The sequence below is a fragment of the Mchenga conophoros genome, linkage group LG15 (genome assembly GCF_057382185.1).
Source record: "Mchenga conophoros isolate Kocher_MC1m ecotype Shallow Benthic linkage group LG15, M_conophoros_male_GT1.1, whole genome shotgun sequence".
Classification (NCBI taxonomy): Eukaryota; Metazoa; Chordata; class Actinopteri; order Cichliformes; family Cichlidae; genus Mchenga; species Mchenga conophoros.
This window is the reverse complement of record NC_140540.1, coordinates 31,567,176-31,594,047: the sequence shown is the minus strand read 5'-3', so window position 1 is coordinate 31,594,047 and position 26,872 is coordinate 31,567,176. Positions and strand designations below refer to the sequence as shown.

General features: G+C 39.7%; 1 protein-coding gene across 1 annotated transcript in view; it reads right to left on the bottom strand.

Moving 5' to 3' along the window:
* nt5dc1 (5'-nucleotidase domain containing 1) overlaps positions 1–26,872 on the bottom strand; it is a 76,195-nt gene that overhangs the window by 15,570 nt on the left and 33,753 nt on the right. The window contains exons 7-9 of the mRNA XM_085247908.1: positions 16,537–16,711; positions 14,170–14,267; positions 7,673–7,794 (exon numbers count right to left, since the gene is read on the bottom strand). Of these exons, the coding sequence (XP_085104034.1) occupies positions 7,673–7,794; positions 14,170–14,267; positions 16,537–16,711 (395 nt within the window). The remainder of the gene's footprint in view (positions 1–7,672; positions 7,795–14,169; positions 14,268–16,536; positions 16,712–26,872) is intronic.

Sequence of the window (26,872 nt, the reverse complement as noted above, 5' to 3'; positions counted from 1 at the left end):
AAACGGGACAGGCCAAAAAAAAAGTTAAAAAGTTAAAAACTGTCTAAATTAAGTTTAACATCCTGGCATCCATGAAAACTTAAAATTATGATGTACAGCTCTGCTACCACTTCCAACATAAATGAAGACAGAAAACTAAACAGCAGTGACGTTTCTTGGGTTACTGAAGTTGGACTAGCTGGTATATATAATTATGTTCTATGTGATCGCTAGCGACACAGCTATGTTAGCATAACATAAGTGAAGCTGGAGGATGCATGCTAACTTTTTTCGATTCAAGAAAAGTTAACGTAAGGGTTCCCGATGGTTAAGGACAAATGCAATAGCATGGCAGGATGCTGTAAACAGACCAAACTTCAGCCAGGAGAACAACTGAGATAATCCATCCACAATACGAGGTTAGTCATTCATATACTGCAACAACATGGGAATAGAGCAGCTGCGAGAGAATTCAACACTAATCAATCAATGGTACGGAAGTGGAGGAAGCAAGAAGAATGAGTTGAGTAAAATTTGACTTATCTGACTGTTTTGTTTCACATAATGCGCCTTATAATCTGGTCCACCTTATGTATGAAAACAGACCCGTTCATCGACAGTGCGCCTTATATGTGTGCCTTAAGGTACGAAAAATACGGTACATAGACTAAGTTATAGGATCTAGATCGGGGAAAAAAAAGAGAAAAAAAAAAAAAAAAAAGAGATTCAGTGACCAGTAAGACGCCCTAGCTTTAGGGAAGTCACCAGTGTGTGAATGTGAGAGTGAATGAATAGTGGCATTGTAAAGCGCTTTGGGTGCCTTGAAAAGCGCTATATAAATCCAATCCATTATTATTATTATTATTATTATAAGACTTATTAGAGCAACAAACTCTTTTTCCAGACTAAATGAAGACCTCCTAAATTAGTGAGATGCAGTTCCTCTCCAGTGTACAGGTTATCTGGTGCAAATTAATTAAAATGCTATACAAGTAGAATTGAATTCAAAGTTACTTGACGTGCCATCTTATAATACCAAAGTTTTTCAGGATGAATTCTGCAGAACATGTAAGCATGGAACTTTATCTGGTCATGCCTCATTATGTAAGTTGAAAGCCAACCAGAAAATCTAGTATTAATATAAAGTTTGCAGGTGAAAGACTAGGAATCCAATGGGATTCCTTCATGGCAAAAAGCTGCACATGAAAGTTTCCCCTTGGTCAAGTTATGAGAATCAGCCATGTGGGTCTGTAGTTCTTTTATCAGGCAATCAGGCAATGCAAACATATAGAATGACCTTAATGAGGCCATTGTGCTACAGGCAGCATGGAGCCTGGAGCATAAGGGGGGTGGGGGCAACAGACATTTTGTCAGTTACACTCTCAGAAACCAGACATTTCTCTTAACTTGTGAAATACTGTCAGCAGAATCAGTACACATGTTGTTTTTTTTTCCTTTTTAACCTGTGCCGCTTTTCCCAAAACAACACAGGGAACACAGAATGAACTACCCATACCCAAAGAACCTGTCTGATCATGTCCGATCAGTCCAGTCACAACCCCAGTAGTTTCAGCAGTGTCCTGTAAGTCAATTGTAATCTTCCTTGAATGCCTCTATTCAAGCCACCTGCCTTAAGTCCTGTCAGGTGAAAGTGGAGAGAACTGAAAATACAGAGTGCCTCAGGTCAACCCAGAGGAGTCTTTAAAGCAGCTATAAGTGCAGGTTGACACTAAATTCCACAAGAGCTTTCTCCACGTGGCTGAGGAACAGGGGGAACATTGAGCACAGGAGTGGGAGGAGGGGGAAGAGGAACTTTCGATGTGGATGGTGATGAGTATTACTACCTGGACTTGGGTTTGCCCAGTGCAGTGCTGGCTGTGCCTGATCTATTACAGATCATTTCTCCTGCCCTAAATTATTTTGTCAGTTTAGATAGAAAAAGTTTATCTGATTATTTTTAAAAGAAAAGTTACATGCTCTTATGGTTCTTAAGGCATTGTTGGCAGCTAAACTACAGATTTCCTTATTCCTCTTATTTCCAAAAGCAAGAAAGCTTCATAGGAAATCATAAAGTGCTAAAAATTTATACATCACCATACCACAACAACCGTAGTAGAAGATTTATATTTCACACACATTGATTTATATTTCAATGTGTACAATTATGTGAGCGAAAATCACATTTCACATTTCTGAATAAATGTCCAAAAACAGTTATACTCGTGTTAAATTTTTTAAGTGTTTACTTGGATCAATTGTGAGCTTTCTGAAAAATCAGTATAAATTGTGGTTGCCTGTCAGTGGTGTTAAACCCCATTTGCCCAGCCACTAACAAAGCCACTGTCAAAGTTCTTGTCTTAACATCACAATGTCACAGTGTGTGTCCCAGGGTTCTGATGTTCTGGCGGCTGGCTTTTGCCCTCTGATAGGGTCTCCTATGGCAAATTGGTCCTGCGTGAGAGACCAGACAAAGAGCAATTTAGAAGACCCTTATAAGCGTAAGATCAAGGGAACAGGTTGGGGAACAGATCCTAACTGTCATCTGCGCTTATCTGCCAAACGACAGTTCAGAGTACCTGCCTTTTTGGAGTTCCTGGGTGGGTTGCTTGAGTGTGCTCCACCTGGGGATTCTGTTTTCTTACTGGGAGACTTTAATGCTCATGTGGGCAACAACACCGAGACCTGGAGGGGCTTGATTGGAAAGAATGGTCTGCCTGATCAAACCACAGTTTGTCCTTAATGAACACCATGTTCGAACACAAAAGTGTCCATAAGTGCACATGGCACCAGGGTCCCTGAGGTAGATGAGGTTCACCCTGAGTTCCTTTGTCACCGATTCTGTTCATAATTTTATTGACAGAATAGCCAGACGTAGCCAAGTGATGGAAGGCTTCCACTTGGGTGCTCTCGGAATCGCATCTCTGCTTTTTGCAGATGATGTTATTCTTTCGGATTCATCGGGGCATGTCCCACTGGTAGAAAGCCCCAGGACATGCTGGAGAGATTACATCTCTTGGCTGGCCTGGGAATACCTTGGTGTTCCCTCGGACAAACTAGAGTAGGTGGCTACGGAGACGGAGGTGTGGGCTCCGTCTCGGAAAAGGAGATGGAGCCCATCTATTTTCTTCTCCTTGTCCCGGACAAGGAGAAGAAAATAGATGGATAACATACATTATTAATTGCTTGTAGAACATTCAAGTGTAATCATTGAGCATACATATTTATATTTCAATGTATTATGTGAAAATCTATCAAATTTAAAGGGACATGATTGTTCCAAATTAGGTCCTTTTAGACACAATTATACATCCCTGTGAGCATACACAGACACACTGGATTATTTAACAGCTTTTTCCTTTAGATGCATTCCAGTATGGGACAGCTCTTCTCTCTACAAAAAGCCACAAGCCAAAAAGCTTTCATTGTAACGTCTAATGGGAGTTTTGTGGCTGGCTTGTAGTTAGACTGTTGAGAGCAGAGATGAGTCAGCATTTTTTCTGGTCTATTTTGTCTGGCATTTTTCCTTTTATGTAGTTGTGTCCTGTGCCCTGTTTTTGACTAAACTGTTGCTTTGATGCCACTTTATTGCTTGTTTTTCTGATACAATTTCATAATTTCACACAGATGGAAGCTTATTTGTCTGGAAGACAGCTGCATTACTTACCAGACACCAAATATAAGCTATTGTCTTATAAATACCTACTTTATTTGATAGTTTTCATCCATCCATCCATTCGCTTCTGCTTATCCTTTTCAGGGTTGCGGGGGGCGCTGGAGCCTATCCCAGCTGTCATAGGGCAAAAGGCGGGGTACACCCTGGACAGGTCGCCAGTCTGTCGCAGGGCTAACACATAGAGACAGACAACCATTCACACTCACATTCACTCGGACATTCACACCTAGTGGCAATTTGGATTATCCAATCAACCTATCCCCACAAGCTGCATGTCTTTGGACGGTGGGAGGAAGCCGGAGTACCCGGAGAGTAACATGCAAACTCCACACAGAAAGACCCCGGCCTGATGGTGGAATTGAACTCAGGACCTTCTTGCTGTGCGGCAACAGTGCTAACCATCGTGCCACCGTGCTGCCAAAATATTCACGTTTACATCCAACCATTGTCATTTCTGATCTTGTTCCCTCCCAACTAAAATCTTGTCTGTAGATCCTTATTATCTGGCCCTAGCAGATCATAAGCTAGGGGACTCCGAGTGACAATTCCAAACTTGGTTAATTGGGTCAGGTGACGGTATCTGGTGTAAAATCTTTTGACATACGTAGTATTTAATGAAGTATATGAAGTATTTAATTGAAATTTTAAAAAGTTATTTTCATAGAGAAAGAAATCTAGAAAGTTGTATATTTGGCTAATCCCTAAAGCTTCTTAGATTGTTTATTAGGTTTTATTTAATATATCCTTTAAGTGATCACATAAAGGTTTAATTAAGGTTGAAAATCTCATTTTCAAGACTGTCAACTACCAAAGAGAGCAGCAAATACTATTTTATCCATAAAAACAAACAATACAAATAAATGTTTGTCTTATTCTACAAATGAGTCAACACAAAGCTTTTTGAGTAGTCAGCAAGATTTTAATCCGAAATACAATTAATGTGGGGGAAATAAACAGTTGTAAAGTAGCACTACTTGTCAGTCAATTATCCAATTATTTTTGATCCTTTCTGTCTATCCTTTCTATTCGGTTTTGTTTTAGTTCTACAGCATTTGGTATGACCACCTTTATTCTTTAACACAGCCTCATCTTACTTGGGCAAGCTTTCTTGTAAATATCTTGTAGGAGTCTTCAGGAATAGTTCTTCAAGTTTCTTCAAGGATGCCCCAAAACTTCTGGATACTCCTTTTTTATTCTATCTTTCTTTTCTCAATCGAGGTGATCCCACATTCAGTAGACTTTCTAAAAAATCAACAGTGTGCCTTATGTGTGAATTCTGGTTGTGCTTATTGATGTTGAACCGATTTTATGTGGTACACGGCGCTCAAAAGTCTGTCAAAAAATGTTTTAGTACAACTTTGGTAAGCTACGAAGCTGCACCGCTTGATGGATTGTTGGAGCATTACGGCTACCGTAGTCAGGAGCCTTGCGGAGTAATCCGGGTCCAAACTCCACTTAAGGTCCCGAAGTCAAACGAACACGGTGGCATCACTGAGAGTGGAAAAACTGTCTAAATTATTTCGTTTTTAATAAAATGATCAGCATTGCCACTTTACCAGGTATAACAATTAAATTTAACATCCACGCATCCATGACAACAAAATTTATTACATTTAACGGAGTTAGAAGTTAGCAAGAAGTTAGCTTGCTAGTTTCCACCTAAACATCATATAGCATGTTCTGACTGAGAGATTTGTGAAAAATTAAAACGTACAGCTCTGCTATCACTTCCAACATAACTGAAGACAGAAAACTAAACAGCAGTGACTTTTGTAGGGTTACTGAAGTTAGACTAGCTGGAATATAATGATGTGCTACATGATCGCTACACAGCTATGTTAGCATAACATAAACACAGTGAAGCTGGAGCATGAACGCTAACTTTTATCCACTCGATAAAAGTTAACGTGAGGGTTCCCAATGGTGTGGGACAAATGCAATCACAAGGCAGGATGCTGTAAACAGACCAAACTTCAGTCAGGAGAACAACTGAGATAATCCATCCACAATATGAGGTTAGTCATTAATATACTGCAACAACATGGGAATAGAGCAGCTGCGAGAGAATTCAACATTAATGAATCAATGGTACGGAAGTGGAGGAACAAGAAGAATGAGTTGAGTGAAGTTTGACATATCTGACTGTTTTGTTTTGCTTAGTGCATCTTATAATCCGGTGCACCTTATGTATGAAAACAGACCCGTTCATTGACAGTGTGCCTTATAATCCGATGAGCCTTATGGTCCGAAAAATACGGTAGTGCAAAAATATTGTTTTACACCTGTCAAACAGTTCTATTGTTGGCACTTTACATACAATCGACTAAATAAATGGGAACAAATTATATGTTTCGCAACAGTACTTTTTATATGCTCGAATGATTCATAAGTGAGTATAAAATGGCTTTTAAAACAATAAAAAAAAAGAGAATTCCTCTTAAAATGATGAAGCACAAGAACTGGAATGAAAATGCGTGAAAAACCAGCCAAAGTCCAAAGACTTTAAAAGACCTTCAAAAAGCCTGGAGAACTAATACTCTAGACCAGGGGTGTTCAACTCCAGGGCTCAAGGGCCGGTGTCCTGCAGGTTTTCGGCTACGTTCACACTGCAGGTCTTAATGCTCAATTCCGATTTTTTGATCAAATCCGATTTTTTTGTCTGCTCATTCACACTACAAATAAAATGCGACAGCAAACGCTCTCAAGTGTGAACGCTCAAAGCGGCCGCATGCGCAAAAGAAGATGTCACACACAACGCGCTCTGTTTAGACCCAGAGCAAACAATATTGTTTGACTGATGGCCCTTAATATAAAGACTTCGGACTTCACGTTTCCCAATTTTTGCTTTAAGTTATTTTGTTATTTACATAATAATGTAGATAACCTAATAATGATCCTTATTGCTGTTTTAGAGAGGAGCGGTGCTTCAAAGGATAGTTGCAGATTTCTGTCAGAATCTGCAGATTATGCAGTATAAATAAAATGTTAACATTTCTCCAACGTTGTCTTCCCAACAGTTTCACCGGATGGCCAGGAAGCGTTCGCGATGTCTTATCGGGCGCTTGATAATTGGCGTCTGTCTTGTGTCAGTGATGTAAAAGACAGATTTAATGCGACTTGACCGTTCACACAGCAGTCGCTTTCTGAAACATCGGGTATGTATCAGATTCAGTACAACATACGAAAGTGACCCAGATCGGATTTGAAAATATTGGATTTGTGCCGTTCACACTGTCATACCATGATCGGATATGGGTCGCATAGGGTCAAAAAAATCGGATTTGATGCGCTTTCGCCTGCAGTGTGAACGTAGCCTTAGATATCACCCTGGGTCACCACACCTGAATCAAATGATTAGTTCATTACCTCTGGAGAACTACAAGACAAGTTGAGGAGGTAATTTAGCCATTTAAATCAGCTGTGTTGGATCAAGGACACATCTAAAACCTGCAGGACAACGGCTCTTGAGGCCTGGAGTTGGACACCGCTGCTCTAGACCACTTTAAAAATGTAAAAAAAACCGTGGCTCCTTGGAAGAAAAAGTCTGAAGCCAAGCATTTAGAAAAGTCTGAAGCCAGAGGTACTTGGCTGGAGTTGACCACAGTATTTAGTTAGTTTAGCTAATTTTTTCCATGTTTAATTTGAGAAGTCATAAATATATCTGTATGTACATGACAAAAAATAAGGTTTCCCTTAGTCTTGTCAATTAAACAAACCACTGTCGTGTGGGACTGAATGTTGGTTAACTGTTGTTTTCTTGAGGGAAAGAAGTGTCTCTAAGAATGGCTTATACTGGCTCTATCAGTGAATTCTCAGCATGCTGTCACACCCCTGCCTTGTCAACAGTCATGCCAGGGGCCATGTTCCTCCTCTTCATCACTCTAGTGTGAATCTCCCTGAGCGTATTTATCATGAAGCCTTCATCTCTTTCAGTGCCTGCCAAAAGCTGAAGTTGGAGCTAACCTCAAAGTGAGCCAGAGCTCTGGCTGCCTGCTGTAGTGTATGAGGTGGTTTGTGTACCTTGGGCTCTGGTTTCCCCGTCATTTTCTTGAGCAACTCGTGGAGGTGTGGCCAGTTGCCCTGGGAGTACCAGCCGGGTTTGTCCAGCGATGGCAGACCTTCGCTCTCCTCCACATCGTTCACTGCACAAGCAAAAATGGGTAATATAAAACAGTCGCAGCAGTTTGACCAACACGCCAGCTGCTGCAGGAGCAGACACACCAGCAAAACCTCCAGTAATCCAGGACAAAACCACACAACTCAGTGGCAGAGGTACAGCGTCATTTGTGCAGGGAAACAAAGAGTAAATCTCAGTGTTTGTGAAAAAACAGAACAGGGAAGTACAAATAGCATCTTATCCTCAGCTCTAATTTGTCTTTTAAATTACTTTATGATTCTTTACTAGGTCTTCAGAATCATTCAACCTTTTAACCCTCTGAGTTGATCATAGGTTGTAAATCTAACCCCAACACGACCCTCACCCTCTATTTCAAAGTCCAAAATGGACTTTTTTGAAAAAAGTTGGAATAATTATTTTCTTATTTCCTCAATTGCCAAAATTTGGAAGAGCATTTTAATGAAAATCATGCAACCACGAAAAATGACATATTCTGATAGCCCAGGCTAAGAATTTGAATTTGGGTTGCGACTGATGAGGATGTCGACCTCAGAGGATTAAATTACAGTGCTATTAATCGGGCTAGATTTGCATCTCTTCAAATGTATAAGGCAGGATATGGAAAGATGGAATACATATCCGTTAGGATTTAGTGACAGGATAAATGTGATAAAGATGAATATCTTACCATGATTGCTATATTTATTCCTCTCTCTTCCGATAAGCATACCTGAAACCCAATTCTCAGAATGGGATAAGTATATATCTAGATTTGTCTGGGAAGGCAAGCGGCCAAGGGTACGATACACTACTTTACAGCTTACTAAGGAGAAAGGAGGAATGTCGCTTCCTAATTTAAAAGAATATTTTCGTGCTGCACAGATACGCCAGATAACATATTGGTGTAGTGATGATTATGGGGCTCGCTGGAAGGATGTGGAGCTCTCCACACTCAATGTCCCAATTCAAACAAACATGGGTATAAAAAAGATCCCTGAATACGTAACTAAAGACCAAGATAGGAACCCAATAATATCCTTTACATTAAATGTATTGTATGATACAGTAAAGGAGTTCAGAATTGGTAAAGAGCTTAGTTTGCTAAAATGGATAGCCTTCGATGAAGAATTTGGACCAGGAAAATTGGATCTTGGTTTTAAAAATTGGAATGAAAAGGGAATCACAGCAATTTGTTTATTAATCAAAAAAGGAGAAATTAAAAGTTTTGAAGAATTAAAACGGGAATACAACTTAAAAAACAAGGATTTTTTTCAGATACTTACAGGTGAGAGATTACGTTAATAAAAACATAAAAATAAAGGAAGACAAAATCCATCCTATTATAAAAATAATTATACTGGCATATAAAAGTGTTATTCCAAAATCAGTGTCTACCCTATACAAATGTTTGATGGACTCAAGACAGGAATCAACTGTATATGTTAAAGTAAAATGGGAAAGAGAGCTGAGTGAAGAAATCACTGAGAGGGTGTGGTATGAAACATGGAAAGAACATAAGAATACAACTCACTCATTGAGGTGGAGAGAATTCATCTGGAAAAATCAAATTCGCTATTTTATTACACCTAAGATTAAAAATAAACAAACCAATACACAAAAACAATGTTGGAGGCTGTGTGGATGGGATGAACCAGACCATAAGCACATTTTCTGGAAATGCAGAAAAATTCACACTTTCTGGGTTAAAATTCACTCGGCTCTCTGTGATATATTAGGTTATATTATTCCTAGAACCTGCCTTGTTTTGTATCTAGGGTACTTGGAAGGTACTGTAGATGTAAAGGATCGTTACCTGGCTAAGATTAAGATAAGATAAGATAAGATAGAACTTTATTAATCCCTCGGGTGGGTTCCTCTGGGAAATTCGACTTCCAAAAAGCACAGCAACGACCGAAGTTACAGTTACAGAATTGTTATATATACACACACACACACACACACATATAAATACAGAGACAAATATAAATAAAATATACAAAGGGGATAAATAGAATAAATAGGAATAAAAAATAAAAATACAAGTGAATTGCACATTTCAAGTATTGAGTCTATTGCACTGTTGACTATTTACAAAAAGTATTGCACAAGGTATTGTACAGTGAGGTGAAGAGGCACTACAGCTTAGTTGTTCCCCCCTCCTTTGTCCTCCTGTTTCCCCTCCCTCTCCCCTCCAGAGAGGAGAGTTTGATGGCGTGTGGGACAAAGGAGTTTTTAAGTCTGTTAGTTCTGACAGTTCTGCCACTGTCACCAGAGTGTCCAGCTTCATGCCGACCACAGAGCCAGCCTTCCTGATCAGTTTCTCCAGCCTGGATGAGTCCCTCTTTGCTGTGCTGCTCCCCCAGCACACCACAGCATAGAAAAGTACTCCAGCAACCACCGACTGGTAAAACATCCTCAGGAGCTTCCTGCAGATGTTAAAAGACCTCAGCCTCCTGAGGAAGTACAGTCGGCTTTGGGCTTTTTTATACAGGTGCTCTGTGTTGCATGACCAGTCCAGTTTATTGTCCACCCACAGCCCGAGGTACTTGTACTTGTTGACCACCTCCACCTCCTCCCCCTCTATCTGAACCGGCAGTGGACCTGCTCTAGACCTCCCGAAGTCCACAACCAGTTCCTTAGTCTTTGAGGTGTTGAGTTGCAGGTGGTTTGTGTGACTCCATGCGACAAAGATTCTCCTTTTGGCAGCAAAGAAGGCCATCACCAAAAACTGGCTTAAGACAGAAACACCAGGAAAGCAGCAGTGGGTAGCAATTGTGGAGGACATTATGAAGATGGAGAACTTTACACATAAACTAAAATTAAAGGAAGAACGCTTTTTGAAGAACTGGGGAAAATGGTTGACGTACAGCAGAAGAAAAAAAAACAAAGACTGAACTGAATGAAGATGGCATACAAAAAAAAAGAAAAAAAGAAAAGAATGTGAAATGAACGATGGAAATGTTTGACACCACAGGCATGTTTCCTATTTTTCTTTTTTCTTTTGTTTTACTTTATCTTATTTTTCTAATTATTATTATATATGTATTTATATTTTTATACATATATTTGTTTGTTCCTTTTTCTTTCTAATTTCACTGTCTTGAGTTTGTGACCCTCTTTGTATTCTGTTATTCTGAAGAAACTGTATGCGTAATGGACAAGTGAGTTGTTCAAATAAATAAAATAAAAAGTAAAAAAAAAAAAAAGACAATCGAAATGGTAGAAAACCTCTGAAGTTTCTGTTTGGTTTAGTTTGGTAACTTGATTCCAAGTATTCCATGACTCTACAAAGACGTGAGCTGCTGTTGATAGAAACTGCATTTCAGCAGCCCTTATCTCAGCTCAGCACTGAAGGGGAAAATCAGACTACGAATGAAAGCAGCACAGTGAAGACTGCCATATTCAGATCCAGCCATGCCCCTCTTGTTTCAATCCAACCTTAACAAACACCACTTGTCAGCCAAGGTATTAACAAATCTCATCTTTTCTCTCCGAAAAGTCAGAGCCATGGTTCTGTGGAGGTAAAACACCCGTGTCATTTTCAGAATACAGAGCTTGTGAATAACAACGCGAATAAGAGTTTTCCACTGGTTGGCTACAGGTTTGATGTTAGCAAAGAAGTTCCTTCTAGAGAAGCTGTTTGTTAGTGCAGATAATAAGCAAAAGTGGAACTGGGATACAGACATGTAATCCCCAATGTTTCAGTAATGATTAACTGCACGATGATCACAACATCACATTTAACAATGCTGGGCAGCTTCCTATAGATCATTTTCAATAACTGACTGTTTGAGTTTAAATTGTAAGAAATAAATGTGTAAAATTACAGAAAATATCCTGTAATTTTACACATTTATACTGTAAATATTTCATATAGTTATAAAAACTAATTCACAGCTTTAAGTATGTATTTTCTTACAGTTTTTTTTGCTAAAATAAACTTTGTGAAAATGCAAATGTGCAAAAAGAAAACTTTCTGAAGCTGCTATATACTGTATGACTGTTTGACTTTCTGCAGTAAGCCTCCTTAGTCAACCTAAACAATGGCAAACGCTGGCTCCCTGTCTGAATTTACACTCTCCTCTCTGTGAAGCAGGATAGAGGGCTCACTGCATCTAAAACCCAGCAGCAGCATAATGATAAAAGGAGTCCTTCACCCTCTGCGATAAAAAAGACAGTGTTCCACAGAGCGAGTTCAAACTCAGGTTAAATATGCTAGAAACATTTTGACAGGAGAGAAAAAACAGTAAGACGAGGGATGAGCACCTGAACATCTGCGAATACTCATGCACACGTGTATACTCAGCTGCAAGGACACTGGGGTATGAGAGTGATGGGGTCATGTGGTTTGGATTCAGAGCAGTGCAAATGGTGCAGCTGAGATAAGCAGCAGCTCTTAAGAAGTCCTGTTTCTGTAACACCAGTTTTTTCTTCTACTGGTGACGACTTTCAGGCTTCAGAAACTGACGAATTTGAACAGATAAAACTATCCTGTCCCAGAATGACAGGCACTTTACACTAAATTCAGTCATTCACCCATTCACACACAGGTGATGGCAAGCTACATTGTAGCCACAGCTGCCCTGGGGTGCACCGACAGAGGCGAGGCTGCTGGACACTGGCGCCACCGGGTCCTCTGACCACCACCAGTAGGGCCATCTACAAGTACACCATCCAGGTACTTGTAGAGTACTTTTATGTAGTGTTACCTAATCTGCAGATGATGAGGAAGTAAATGCAATTTGTGAATCTGAATGTCTTCAGAATATAGAAGGAAAGTGGACGTTGTTCTTAAACCAATCATTTACGAGCTGATGATCAGCTCTGCGCGCTCACCTTCATGACAATGAATTGAGCATGCTTGGCGGGTCTTCAAACATCAGCTCTAGTGTAATAAATTTGAAGTGTTCTAAATAAACTTTATTGGCCAATAAAAATGAGAATATGTCAAGAGTGCAGAACAAGAAGCAACGATTTCAGTTTTAAAAAAAAGAAAGAATAGAGGCCAGATGCCGATGCTACTTCTGCCAGCGTGGCAAAGCTAAGGGCGAGGGAGAGAATATTTCAGTGAGTGGATCATCCCGTCTTCACACATAATGCATCCCCAGTCTTCTTGCTGGCAGCCAGATAATCCAGACATGGGGAGCATACCAGGAAACAACCCCTGTCCCAGGACACGCCTTCACCACCAGCATCTAGGAGCAGATGTCTGGGGTTGGGGCAGGTAGGAGAAGCTACATGGAAGCTGCAGATAGTGCTGTCAATAACAGAACGCACAGCTGTTTATAATATTCAGGTTAAATGTAAAATCTGTGGTGGTTATAGCTGGAGTAAGCTCTCATTCCCATCAATAGACTAATAAAGTAATAAAAGCCTGTTGTAAATGGAGCAGCACAGGTGTGGGGTTAGAACAGTTGACGTCAGAAAGAACTCCACCATCTGGTTATCTCCGGGTACTATGGCTTCCTCCCACAGTCCAAACATAAGCAATTATTGGGGTTAGCTTAATTAATATTTCTACATTGTCCATAGGTGTGACTGTGAGTGCGAATGCTTGTCTGTCTCTGTGTGATAGACTGCCGACCTGTCCAGGGTGTACGCCGCCTCTCGCCTTAGGAATGTGTTTACTGAGGTCACAAGTGAGCCAAGGAGGTCAAGGCTCCCTTGCCCTTTAGTTTTGGTGACTAGCCAAGCTTGATATTCTTGGCTGATAAACTTGCATTCCACCCTCTTTTTTTCAAATAAGGTCACTTTCATAATGTAGAATCCAAAACCAGTGGGTTTGTCCATCCTTTAAACACTCTCAATTGCAAACTAAACATGAGCCAGTGTAGTTTGACCTGTTTTAGTCAAATCATCCACAGGGAATGGTCTGGAGGAGCTTTTTACATCTGTAATTAAGCTTTGGCTTAAACTGAAAATGTCCAGAAACCACACCCAATAAGTCGGTGTTAATAACCACTAACGTACACTCTTATATGTCCTGAAACATTCATATTACAGAGGTCAGCTACAGTAAACTTACACAACACCATTCCTTAAAAAGTATTACCAGATCATTGGACTCAAAACGATGCAACTTTGCTGTTTAATGTGGCAAAGCCAATATATTCAATTCCAGACATGCAGCAGTAATTACACAATATGACAAACACGTACAAGATAATTGAAAAAAGATGTTTTGTTTTTGTTTAATTAAAAGTACGTTTTATGTGATGGTACTCTTTAAAGTGACAGATTATTATTTTTATATATTTGAAATCATAATAATATTTTAATGTAACATTTAACAACATTTTGAAACCTCCAGTCGGTGCAAAAGTTATATATTTGAGCCTTTTCTACAGATGTTTTCAAGGCTTAAATAACTGAGAAATGGGTGCGGTGATCTTTTACTTACCAAGGGTTCTAAAGGGCCTCTGCTGGGGCACCAAGGAGAAGAATCCTGGCTTAAGGGCATTTGTGATAATGATGTCAAATAGTTCCTCAAAGTCCTTCCTGTAACAGCCAGAGAAAACTCTTTAGACTCGACAACTCGTGGAAAGCATCCAAGTACACAAGTGCACACAGTGAGGCTGAATGAGCCTAAACAATCAGATGATACAGATGATAGAAAACACAGAGCAATAAACAGTGAAGAAATGCAGACTAAAGTAAACACCGACCTACAGTCATGAGGACTTTAGTATACATGTTTATGAGGAAGAATCTTCCTTATAAGGAGAGAAGCCAACAAGTGGCTCATGAAGCAAGACATAAATATTAGTATGTGCCAAGCTTTAATTGCTTCATGACAAAAGTGCTCATTATAGTACAGTACAGTATATAACCGTGGCAAAAATGGGTTTCTGCACATTTTAACAATCATAATTCAGAACTCAAAAGTCTATTTGTACTGAAAAATATATTAATATAATTGTGATCCACACTTTGCAACTATAACTGCTTTAGCTCTTCTGGGAAGGCTTTCCATGAGGTTTAGGAGTGTGTTTATGGGAAAGTCAGACAGTGATGTGTGACTTTGGAAAAGGAAGGGCCATCCCCAAACTGCCTACACTGGGTCAGGGACAAGGAGTTTAACCCTTTCATGCATAGTGGTCACTACAGTGGACAGCTATTCAAAGGCGGTTTTCTTGTATTTGTGTCTGTGTTGATAGTATACTTGCATATAAACCACTACATTGGACACTGCTGTGTCACTCCATACCCTGCCACTCACTGGGTGACAGGGTTATATTTGTTATATTTATATATATATATTATATTTATATTTATATATACCTATGTGGTATGTGACTTTTGTTGCTATGATGCCAGGTCTCTCTTGGAAATGAGATTTTTAATCTCAATGAGATTTTTTACCTGGATAAATAAAGGATTAATAAATATTTGTTACATATATTGTTATAAAATATATTTAAAATATATATAAAAAATATTTTTGTTATGTTATAGTTCTTTCACATTTTATTTTAGTAGTTTGTCAAATTCATAAGTCAAAACGTATGTTGTCCACCTAAGTGGACATGTAAAAACCTCTTTGAAAAGTGCATGTTTAAAAAAATTAAGTTCAATTTTTTTTAAATTCAGTTTTGGCTGCCCATATGACCCACTCCCACATTAGCCGAAGAAAATGGATAAACATCTCAACTTTCAGTACTTTATATAAACCAGAAAACATGCTTAGTCAGTGGAATAAACACTCACAGAATCATGAAATGATGCTATTCTTCTTATAAAAAAAGTCTTCATCCAATTGTACCAAATAGTAATGCCCACTTCACTGGACAGGTTGGTCAGTATTAGCTTGTACTCTCCTGTTGGACAGAGCTGGCTTTCCTGTGCTATTTCTGACAGCCTCGTGTCATTGGTGTTCAGCCACTATTTGCCACACAGCAACTACTGTGGGCCAGTGACGATTTTCTCTTGAAAAGGACGGTGGCATGATGACAAAGGAGAAGCCCCGTTTCTCAATAAAGTGCTTTCTTAACATATCACACATCATGTGCTGACATGACCCACCAACACATTTCCCTGGAAGAATACACAAACTTTGGCTGTAAGACAACCAAGTAGGATGTTGAAGCCAACTACCTCAATCAGCACAAACACTCCTCCCTAAACCACTTCAGCCTAATTTCTAAGTCTTACAACAGAAATCTGCTGACCTTGTAAAGGTCTGAGTGTGTGCCAAACACACACACTCAGACAGGCCTCTGCTTTCTGTGGAAGACGACAGGAAATGGTGTGAGAGGAGGACATCCAGAGCAAAACGGCTTTAACCTGAAAACTTCACATGGAGCAACAGCTTCAAGCAATGGAGACTGAAAAAAAACCAAACTATCGACAAGGCCAGAGAAGAGGATAAGAGCCGACAAAGAACAAGAAGGGCTTATCTAAGTCCAAACACAGCAGCAACGTGGACACTGTGTTGTTTCAAGGCCCTGTACTGCTGCTTGATCGAGTGTGAAATGGGGCTTAGGCTACAAAAACAAGGCTCTAACCACACTTTGTATAGTGAAGACAGAGGGAAGCTGGTAATGCACAAAGCCAGTGATTTGAACAGTAGCCCCACCGCTACAATTTAAAAACACAGACCTCATCAGCATCCTGCTGGGCAGGTTTAGAAAGGTCAAGGATGAGTGAGTTGAATGAAAAAAGAATAGGTTAAAAGCCCTATTTGGACTGTTATGGTAAACAAAGCAGATGAGGTTCCAGCTTTGTTAATGGAGGTGCCACTGTGAAGTATTGGTGTGGGCAGTCTTACCCCAGGATGTGTTCACAGATGAGCCTGCAGTAGTCGCTATGGGAACTGGTGATGAGGAGCAGAACCTGGCCAGCATTTTTCATGCTGCGCAGCCAGGTCTTGACAGAGTCGGAACAACGCTGCAGGTACTGGCCCGGATCCCTCTTCACACTTGGGAAGTATGTCCCTGCATCATCTGTGGGGAAACACAACAGTAGTAAGACACGTGCACGCTATGTAAACAAAAGTGACGCTGCTACTATTTCACATTCAGATTTCCACAATCTGACACACCTCGACAGAGACTCCAGTAACAAAGCTACAACAGTTATTTACTATGGTAATAGTTGATTACTGTAGCTGTGAAGCACTACTACCATGCCGCTTGGGGCTTCGTATTACACACTGAGTGTTTCTTTTTCACTCTCCCTATGTTTATACACCTCTCTGTATTTAATCATTAGTTAGTGTTACTGTGGCTTTTGTCTTGTGTCACTCTCTTCATCTTTTCATCTCCAACTAGTCATGGCTTTGCCTCCCTGAACCTGCTCAGTTGAAGATTTCTTTCTTTTAAAAGGGCGTTTTTCCTTCCCGCTGTCACCAACTGCTTGCTCAAAGTGGGCCATTTAATTTTGGGGGTTTTCTCTATATTATTGTAGAGTCTTTACCTTACAAGACAAGACAAAGCCCATTGAGGCCATTATTGTTGTAATTTTGCACTATACAAATCAAAGTCAACTGAATTAAATTGAACTGAACTCATTTGTTATTTACAGTCCAATGCTAGAACACCCTCAGCTGCTGAACATAACAGAATTTCCTTACTACCCACTGACCATCTCATTAAAATTGATCCCCACTGTAACATACGTGTAAGTTACAGTTGTGTCATAGAGCTAAACTGACAGCATGTTTCTGAGTGGCTAACACAGGTCTGTTTTTGCTCTGCTGTACCATCATACAGTGCAAATGTAACACTATATGGAAAGTACCAGCTGTTCACAACCGCTAACGTAGTGTCCATTTTTAAACAGGTAAAATTTTTATTGTCTAATCTGATTTTTTTAAGTAATCTGTGGTCATCTTTATCTTTTTACCTGATATAACACTTTAATAACAAAGGACAGCATGCTGACCTCCAGTTATGGTCACTTATTCTAGGATAAAATTCTTTCAGCTGCGTTAAAACTTTGATACAAGTAACTACCTGTAATGCAACGATGCAGAGAAACAACAAAACAAAGAAAAAGAAAACTGAAATCTGCTACCATAAATATGCCAGAGGAGTCTTTGGGTTACTGAAAGAAACCAGCACAGATGGTAATCAATTAGCTTCTTCGCATATTGTTGCAAAACCCCAAAAAAGCTACAATTCTTTCAAAGACAAACATCAAAGGACACATGCTTCCATTTTTCCTCGTGAGAGACTAAATGTTTACAGATTGAGCAAAGAAGGCTGAAGTGCTTGAACTTTTCCACAATTTATTTTCTGCTGAGCAAGCTTCAAAAAACAAACAAAACTAAACACACAAAAACATGAACTATATTTAAAGATGCCATACAGAAAAAAACATAAAGTTCTCTTTGGAATCTGTGTTCACAAAAGTGGGACCTAAGGGTCATGGCCCTGCTTCTCCATCACTTCACTTCCTGTTAGTATTACCAATTCTGGCTCATTAAAACATGTAACTCAGTTATGTGTCTCATCACTATAAAAACCTATGAATAAAGCATGATATATCAAGAATACAGATACTGCCTGACAACACATAATACACATGAATACATATAATATTGCCATTCTGCATTGTAAAATGTGGAAACATTATCAAATGGTACCTGGAAGTCTTGTAACTGCAAAAATTGTGACTATTTGTAGACCCAATGAATCCTACAGACAAAAGACCTCACAGTTCTGCGATGGAATTGACATAAAGGCAACCATATACAAACAGAAATATGAAGCAGATGGTATTTGCTGACAAACTTTAATAGAAGCTGTGTTTTTTCTTTTGCAAGCAGAAGAAAAAAGAGCTACATTCTACTTATAGTACACTACTTATCTCTATAAGTTAATACCATTTTTAATATCCTGACATCAGCACCCTCAGCAGACTACCTGACACAGTATTTATAGCAGCAGTTTCAAATTATTTTCTGTTTAGGTCTATTTTTTTTAATCTGACTAAATAAATAGGTATGTAACAACTACTGCCTGTCATGGGAATGATATGGTTGAGCGGTTTCTCAGTCCTGCACCAAGTCTAAAATGTTTGGGCATGCTGGCCTCCAGTGGCCAAATACAGGACTAACATGGAAGAGGAAAAATGCTCTGGTTTTTTCCAAAAAAAGGCAGTACAGAGGTCTAAACAGAAGATGGTGACAAACACAAACAAGCAAAAATGGCTCATTTATCTGGTTTATCCGGTCAGTGAGAACCTCTTAATCCGCATTTTGAAAGTGTTCCAGATGCAAACATTTAAAAAAATCTCGTCTGAAGTTTTAATTGCATCCACAGATCATTACACCTTCAGCTAAACAGCAAAAAGGGGTCTCAACAACCACGGCCGCTCCTCAGGAAGCACAAAGCCTGTCTTGCCTCATTACCCACAATCAGGGAGGTCATCTGTGGGGGATTAGGGGAACTTTCCTAGCAGCAAGATTCCATGAAGTAGTTTCATGTGTTTACCAAACATCGACCCCACATGCCAGCACCAGATTTCAATAACACGCCGCAAAGATTCAGAGATGAAGATGGCTAAAAAGATGATATTGGATTCCTTATCCAATACCAGCCACAATAAAACATCATAAAAGCACGTGGTAGTTCTGCTGTAGGTGGTAAATAGTGTCCTGTTGCTAGATCAAGGGAAATTCTAAATCCATAGTGTCCAATTTAGTCAATATTAACAGATAGTGCAAAAATTTGTTTGCAGATATACATGCTGACCACAGACGCTGGTCATATATCGCCTGTTTTGCTGATATGTCAGTGTCAGTCAATACTGGCTGACAGCAGCAGACAGTTGATATATCAGCACATCCCTATAGAGATCAACACTTCCACCCATTCTGCAATTCATATGAACAAAGATGCTAAAAAAAAAAACGCTCGAGTGTGATCCCAGAACAGGATGATAGCCTCAACTGAGTGCTGTTTTGTTTTGTTTTATTTCTTTCTGTCTCAGTGACACCTCCCAAAAACAACTCGGTTTTTTCATTTCACAGACGCTCTATATTTTGTTCTATATCTCTTCAGCCCTCTGTCTGCTTCCAGGCAAATGATTTAAAGCAGAGAAGCAAGCGAAGAAGCAAACCAGAAGTCCCGCAGAGAAGCGCATATTTAAAATGCTGCTCTGGCACCACTGTGAGGCTACTACAGTGTGTGTGTCTAGCTGTGAATATAGGACTGAAGTGCCCTGAGGCCCAGCAGGCCTGTGCCTGGGCACTGCACTGTGCAGGCAGGCGCCAGGCCTGCATAACTGAATAGCTGCTCAGTGAAAGAAAACCACGACCTGCAGCAGGTCAATCTCTTTGATACATCAAAGCATCCTGACAGGATACACAAATCAACAGTAGCAGTGGAAATTAGGGCAGAGAACATGAGCATTTTGCAACCAGCCACACCAAAAGTGATGAGGGGCACAATCTACACGTTCATTTATTTTCTTTATCCCCCGCAGCAGGAAAGATAAAGGCTAAGAAAACAAATGTGAGAAAAGATCCATTTACTCTTTTTGTCATTATACATAATAAACATCAATCTCTGTATATACACTATATAAAGCACATGTACTAAATCTCTAAAGGGAAGCTATAATCTACAGTGTTTTGTCTTAAAAAGGCATCCAGACAAACAGCATTTTCCAGCACCTGTTGGAACCACGTGGAAAAACTGGTCGGGCCATTCTGTCTGTGGACTTTCCATTTTTAGCAGAACGACCACAAATTGCTGCATCATGTCCTTTGCACACTTTTTTTCCCCTTTCAGTCGGTGACAGTGGAGCTTCACTATCGAAATAACACTCGTGATAACAAAAAGGCAATATACTCTAAAAACAAAGCTGTCAAAAGGAGGTTCCAACTTAGTCCACAACAAGTTTCACGTCAGGTCAAAAAGCCTTTGACATTTCTTGCTTTTTTTTGACATTGTAAGTCAATTAAACTGTTCATCCTCTCTACATAAAGGTAAATCACTCAAACAAATGACACAAAAGTTGTCACTTTGAAGTAACTTTCATGACTGAAATAAATAAGAACAACAGCTCAGTTACATAAAGTGCAACTACACCTTCAAATCTGAGTTTGCAAATTAGGTGCCAAAGATTGGACCCTCACTGAGACGAGAACTGTGGAACCCGTTTCCTGTCTGTTTGCTTTTCATTATCGTACCCAGATCTAAAGAAATCTGAGAGACCTTTAGAAAAAGTTTGGACGGGGATTCAATGACAACAAAAGTAGTAATAAATAGATTGGTACTTGTACAGCACTCTCTTAGGCTACGTCCACACGTACACGGGTATTTTTGAAAACGGAGATTTTCCATTTTCGTTTTAAAAAATAATCCCATCCACACGTAAACACAGAAATGAAGAAAAACGCTGCTAGGAACATGCCAAAGCAACAGGTGGCGATATATTCCTAACCGTGTAGAAATGTTGGCCAATCAGAAGTCTAGAAGCCTCGGTGGGAAAAAGTAAACAAAGCTGGGGCATAGAAGCAGAACCCAGTCCTATGTGTGGAGGGACAGTAACTGTGTGTGTATATGTAAGCATTTAAACAAACTCAGTCAGAGTACAATTAACAGTAACAGTATTGGTGAAATTCATTTCACCGAAACAATAACATGGCGCACAGTGTGACGTCACAAAAGGCGCACACCTTTGACGCTGCGTTTTCTCCGTTTTCTCCGTTTTTCTCGTCCACACGTAAATGCAAAAACTGAGTTTTCGAAAATATCCACCCTGGCAGGCGTTTTTAGAAATCTCCGTTTTCAGTGACCGAAAACGCCGTTTACGTGTGGACGAAAGGTGCAAACGCGTAGAAAAATCTGCGTTTTCAAAAATACCCGGGTACGTGTGGACGTAGCCTTAGTAACAGCCTTATTCACCCATTCACACAAACACTATCATACAAATGTTTTCACTTTAAACATAATGTATTCACACTCCGTTGGATACATCAGGGCAACTTGGGGTGAGTTCCACCAATGCATCTACTGGAACAATAAAGTTTTGTTGATGGTGGTGGAAAACCTAACATTATGGTACAAAGGTGTTACATTACGCTGGGATATATTGACTAGTGTAAGACTGCAGAGTTCAATGTAATGTGAAACATACCTCAACAAATATCACACACTCACAAGTTGTTTTCATTGTAAAACTCAACCTAGTTTAGTCAAGTTGTGGTTACGAAGTGCCTCATTAATATTAATATAAGATAACTTTGTCCTTAAGACAGATTAGGAAGATGTTTCCTAGGAAAAATAAATCAAATAAATTTCATAAACTGGAAGAAATTTTAAAGATTGAATTAGTAAAGTATTTTATTTTGTAGTCCTATTAAATCATACAATGAATGTAGGGAATGCATGAGTTGTGGAAATTCCTCCATCCATCGTTCCATCTCCCAAAAGTATTTTCCCCAAATGGTCCTTTTTATCTCTAAAAAATATAGGGCTAGATTTCAGGTAACTTTTTGTGAAAGATGATGAATTACACCTCCAAGGATTTATCTTCCTGCTGTCCCAGTTTGATCTAAGTAGATTAATTAGACTATCATACATTAGAATAGCTTTCCCAAAGCGGTCTTTCGTTGAGGTGTTGTGCTTTAAAGGGTGTTTTATCTTAATGATCAAGGAACATAAAAAAGAGAACAGGGAAACCTTTGAGTTGTTCACTAGGCAGGCAGATAGACTCCTGTCCCTTAGTTTTTCTACTTTCTGAAGAAGTGCTACTGAAGTGGAGATAAAAAGCGACACAAAGAACAATGGCAGCTGTGAAAAAAAAGGGACGGTGGTTTTTGGACACCCTTATACACATCGCTGTGGGGGACAGTGACGCCAGTTGCGCAGTCACTTTCGCCTCAGAGCAAACGTGAGGGATACTGCAATCTGTCATTACACCAAACCAGAGCTATATTTAGCCAGTGCTATCTTAAGAAAACTGCAGGCATTCATACTTTAAGGTCTGATCTCAGGAAGATCACATCTTAAATTCCCTATACAGGGTGACACCGTGCACAGTCTCAGTAGGTGCAGCGCAACCGAAATACACAGGGAAGAAAACGCTGATTCAAAAATCCCATTGCCTATTGTAAACAAGAGTTAAATGCACAAGTGAAATTGCCCTTCAAATTAAACATATTTATGTATATTTATCTTAACTACATTTTGCTGACTCTCAGAAGAACACCGACAAAAGAAAAGCACAAAAAGCAAAATGTGTAAAACCCTGAACAAGTCCAGTCTGGTTTGTTATAATCACAGGGAGTTTATGGCACTCACAATGATGAATTATCCTCCAAGGTGCAATCTCCATAAACAATAGCTACCTGTTTGGCTACCATCTTTATACATGAGTCTTAGAAAACACATGGGAAGCGTGCACGATCGCTACTCCTCATCAGTTCACACAGGATGAAAAAAATGGCAAAAATACTGACTTATGTTGCAACAACATCTTTTATATTGCTGACGTAAACAGAAGAAATACTATTTCTATATCCAAGCTGTGGACTGGAACTCTGATAGGGCCCAGGATGCCTGAGAGAAAAGCAAAATGATCACCTTGCAGTAAAGCTGAGTAAGAATGATCACCAAGTTTAATGGAACTATCAGTAGATTATGATATTATGACTTAATTATAGCACTGAAAAATAGAACCCAGACTTTAGAGACAAAGGTATTAAAATGATGAAGCAGTGATCACTAGGAGAATAAAATATGTGAACACAAATGCCAATGGGCTTTCGTCATATGCAATTGTATGCTCCAAGGGGAGGCTGTAAAATGTTGTGAAAGGAGTCTAATACAATCCAGTGAGTAAGTGAAGCACACGTTTGTTTGATGACAGGGATATTGAGGTGGGTTGATGAGGATATCCTTAACTTTTCTGTCAGGAAACGCTGCTGTTTTTGTTGCTGTTAGCTGCACTTGGCGAGTAAACTTTCTATGAGAATGGGAAAGTGTCATTTTTAGTACTGCGCATGCGTGAAACACAAGCCGATTCGACCTGCCTCATTTCTGTCTGCCGTTTATTTACTTAACGGCTCTTTGAAACGCCGCGGCAAAATGTTGAGGAAAAGCACAACGTTTTTTAAATGGACTAACAATAAGGTGGAGTTGTTGCTGCGAGTAACACAAAAGTACAAAGTTGCAAAAGCAAGTGAGAAATGAAGAATTTGAAGAAAAGCTGTCTGGAGCATTTACAAACTGATATTAATCTTTAATAGGGCTGTCAAAATTGAGAGCAAACAAAACAACTGCTGTGTAATGCCTTCCGCTATCTTAGTTTAATTGGTCACATGACTGCATCACATGACTAAAATGTGTCATCGTTTTCGAAAAGGCTCCGGGTTCGCTGTCCACACTGCGACAAGAAAACGCTTTGGAGAGCGTTTTCAAAACGCTCCATATTCCTTGACCGAAAACACCGTCTCAGTGTGGACGGAAGGCCAAAACAGAGAGAAAAAGATGCGTTTTCAAAGGAAAATGTATTAGTGTGGACATGGCCTCCCTCTCTCTCCACACTGTTGCCTCCAGTGAAAGTCCTGACACCCCTCCCCCAACTATCACTTTCACTCACAACCAGGTTCAGAGGCAAATAAGGCCCACTTTGCACCAGAAAGAGGAAACCAGCGGCTGAACAACAGCAGCACGTTTAAGCTTGATAAGCTATTGTTAGAATGTATTTAATATTACTTTCTACTCAAGGATCTTTTTCTACGTAGCTGACGGCTGGTAACTGAGCAGGGGCGGATCTAGCAAAGTTTAGCCAGGGGGGCCGATAGGGCATTAACAGGGAAAAGGGGGCACAAAGACATACTTTTCTTTCTTATTCTCATTTAAAATGTCTAATAAATAAAAGCTTTTAATAAATAATTATCTGACACCCAAAGTTTTAATTTGATGTAAAATGAATAGAAGTCAATTACTGTATATAGTGACTATTAAGTCTAATATATATACCCTAGTAAGCTATAGCACTTTTTCCTTTGGGAAGGTACCATCTGTGCAGTCTGCAATTTTGTTGAAGAAAGATGTTGAATCTATTTAATATTTCTTGAAAAAAAATTGATTTCTGTGCATTTTTTTTTCACACTGCATCAAATTAAGGTTGATTACGTCGATTAAGCATCATGAGGTGGAGCGTGAGGGGTGGTTCCCTATTTTTTATTTATTTATTTTTGTTGCTGGGAGTTGGAACCCTATTAGTTAGGTTGCTTAATATTTACGCTAAGTACTCTTTAAAATACCAGAATAGGGAGGATGGTGTAGGTTTAAGTTTATTAGATTGATCAGTATTGCTGAACTATGAAACATTTTTTTTTGCATACAGGTATAACAGAATAGCTTTAGTGTAGTTGTTGTTTTAAACTTGAGTATGAACTTATACAAAATGCAGCAAGATATTTAAAAAAAAACAGTTTTGTTGATTAAAAAACACTATATCGGATTCATATCGGTATCGGCAGATATCCAAATTTATGATATTGGTATCGGTATCGGACATAAAAAAGTGGTATCGTGCCATCTCTACATTCAACACCATCAGGCCAACCCTCCTGGGTGATAAACTAAGAGAGATGCAGGTGGATGCTTCTCTGGTGTCCTGGATTGTTGATTACCTGACAGGAAGACAACAATATGTACGTCTTCCACAGTGTGTGTCTGACAAGATAATCAGCAACATAGGGGCACCACAAGGGACCGTCCTCCCCCCCTTCCCTCTTCCCCCTCTACACCACAGACTTCAACCACTGCACAGAGACCTGCCATTTTCAGAAGTTTGCTATTGACTCTGGGGTGGTTGGACGCATGAGCAAGGGTGATGAGTCAGAGTACCGAGCTGTGGTTGACTCCTTTGTCACGTGGTGCAAGCAGAATCATCTGCAGCTCAACGTGGCAAAGACCATGGAATTGATTGTGGATTTTAGGAAGACCAGGAAAACCTTGACCCCTGTTTCAATCCAGAGGATCAATGTGGACATTGTGGAGAACTATAAATACCTCGGAGTACACAAAAAAACCACCAAAAACACCACTGCACTTTACAGGAAAGGCCAGAGCCGTCTCTATTTTCTGAAGCAGCTGAGGTCCATCAACATCTGTTGGACAATGTTCAGGATTTTCTATGAGTCTGTTGTGGCCAGTGCATGCTGGGGCAGCAGGTTGAGGGTCGCAGATGCCAACAGACTAAATAAACTGATCCGCAAGGCCAGTAATGTTGTGGGGATGGAGCTGGACTCCCTTAGGGTGGTGTCGGAGAGGAGGATGTTGTCCAAGATAAAGACAATGTTGGATAATACCTCCCACCCACTCCATGACTTGCTGGCAAGCCACAGGAGTACATTCAGTGAGAGACTGAGATTACCAAAAAGCAACACTGAAGGACACACAGGATAAATAAGCATGTTTACAAATGTTTTTGTGTGTTCGAGATCTCACTTCAGTCCAGGAGAAGAGGCTTGAGGTGAGGAGTGGACACAAGAGCAGGGAGAGAGCAGTTTTGGAGGAGGAGAACGACATGATGAAAATGTACAAATGTTAAATGGTCATATATGAAAGAGCTATTTGTGATTTTTTAATTTAAAGATGTTTACTATGTACAGTGGCTTGCAAAAGTATTCGGCCCCCTTGAACTTTTCCACATTTTGTCACATTACAGCCACAAACATAAATCAATTTTATTGGAATTCCACGTGAAAGACCAACACAAAGTGGTGTACACGTGAGAAGTGGAATGAAAATCATACATGATTCCAAATATTTTTTACAAATAAATAACTAAAAAGTGGGGTGTGCGTAATTATTCAGCCCCTGAGTCAATACTTTGTAGAACCACCTTTTGCTGCAATTACAGCTGCCAGTCTTTTAGGGTCTGTTTCTACCAGCTTTGCACATCTAGCGACTGAAATTCTTGCAAAACAGCTCCAGCTCAGTCAGATTAGATGGACAGCGTTTGTGAACAGCAGTTGTCAGATCTCAAATCTAATTTTTCATGATTTGTTGAATTAACCCTCTGAGGTCTGAAATACAACTGCCCATTTTTGACTCCTTTTTACATTTGTATTTTCCCCTGAAATTGTTTCATTTTATTTTTTTCCCCTTGCCTTGTTTAGTATCATTCTTTTC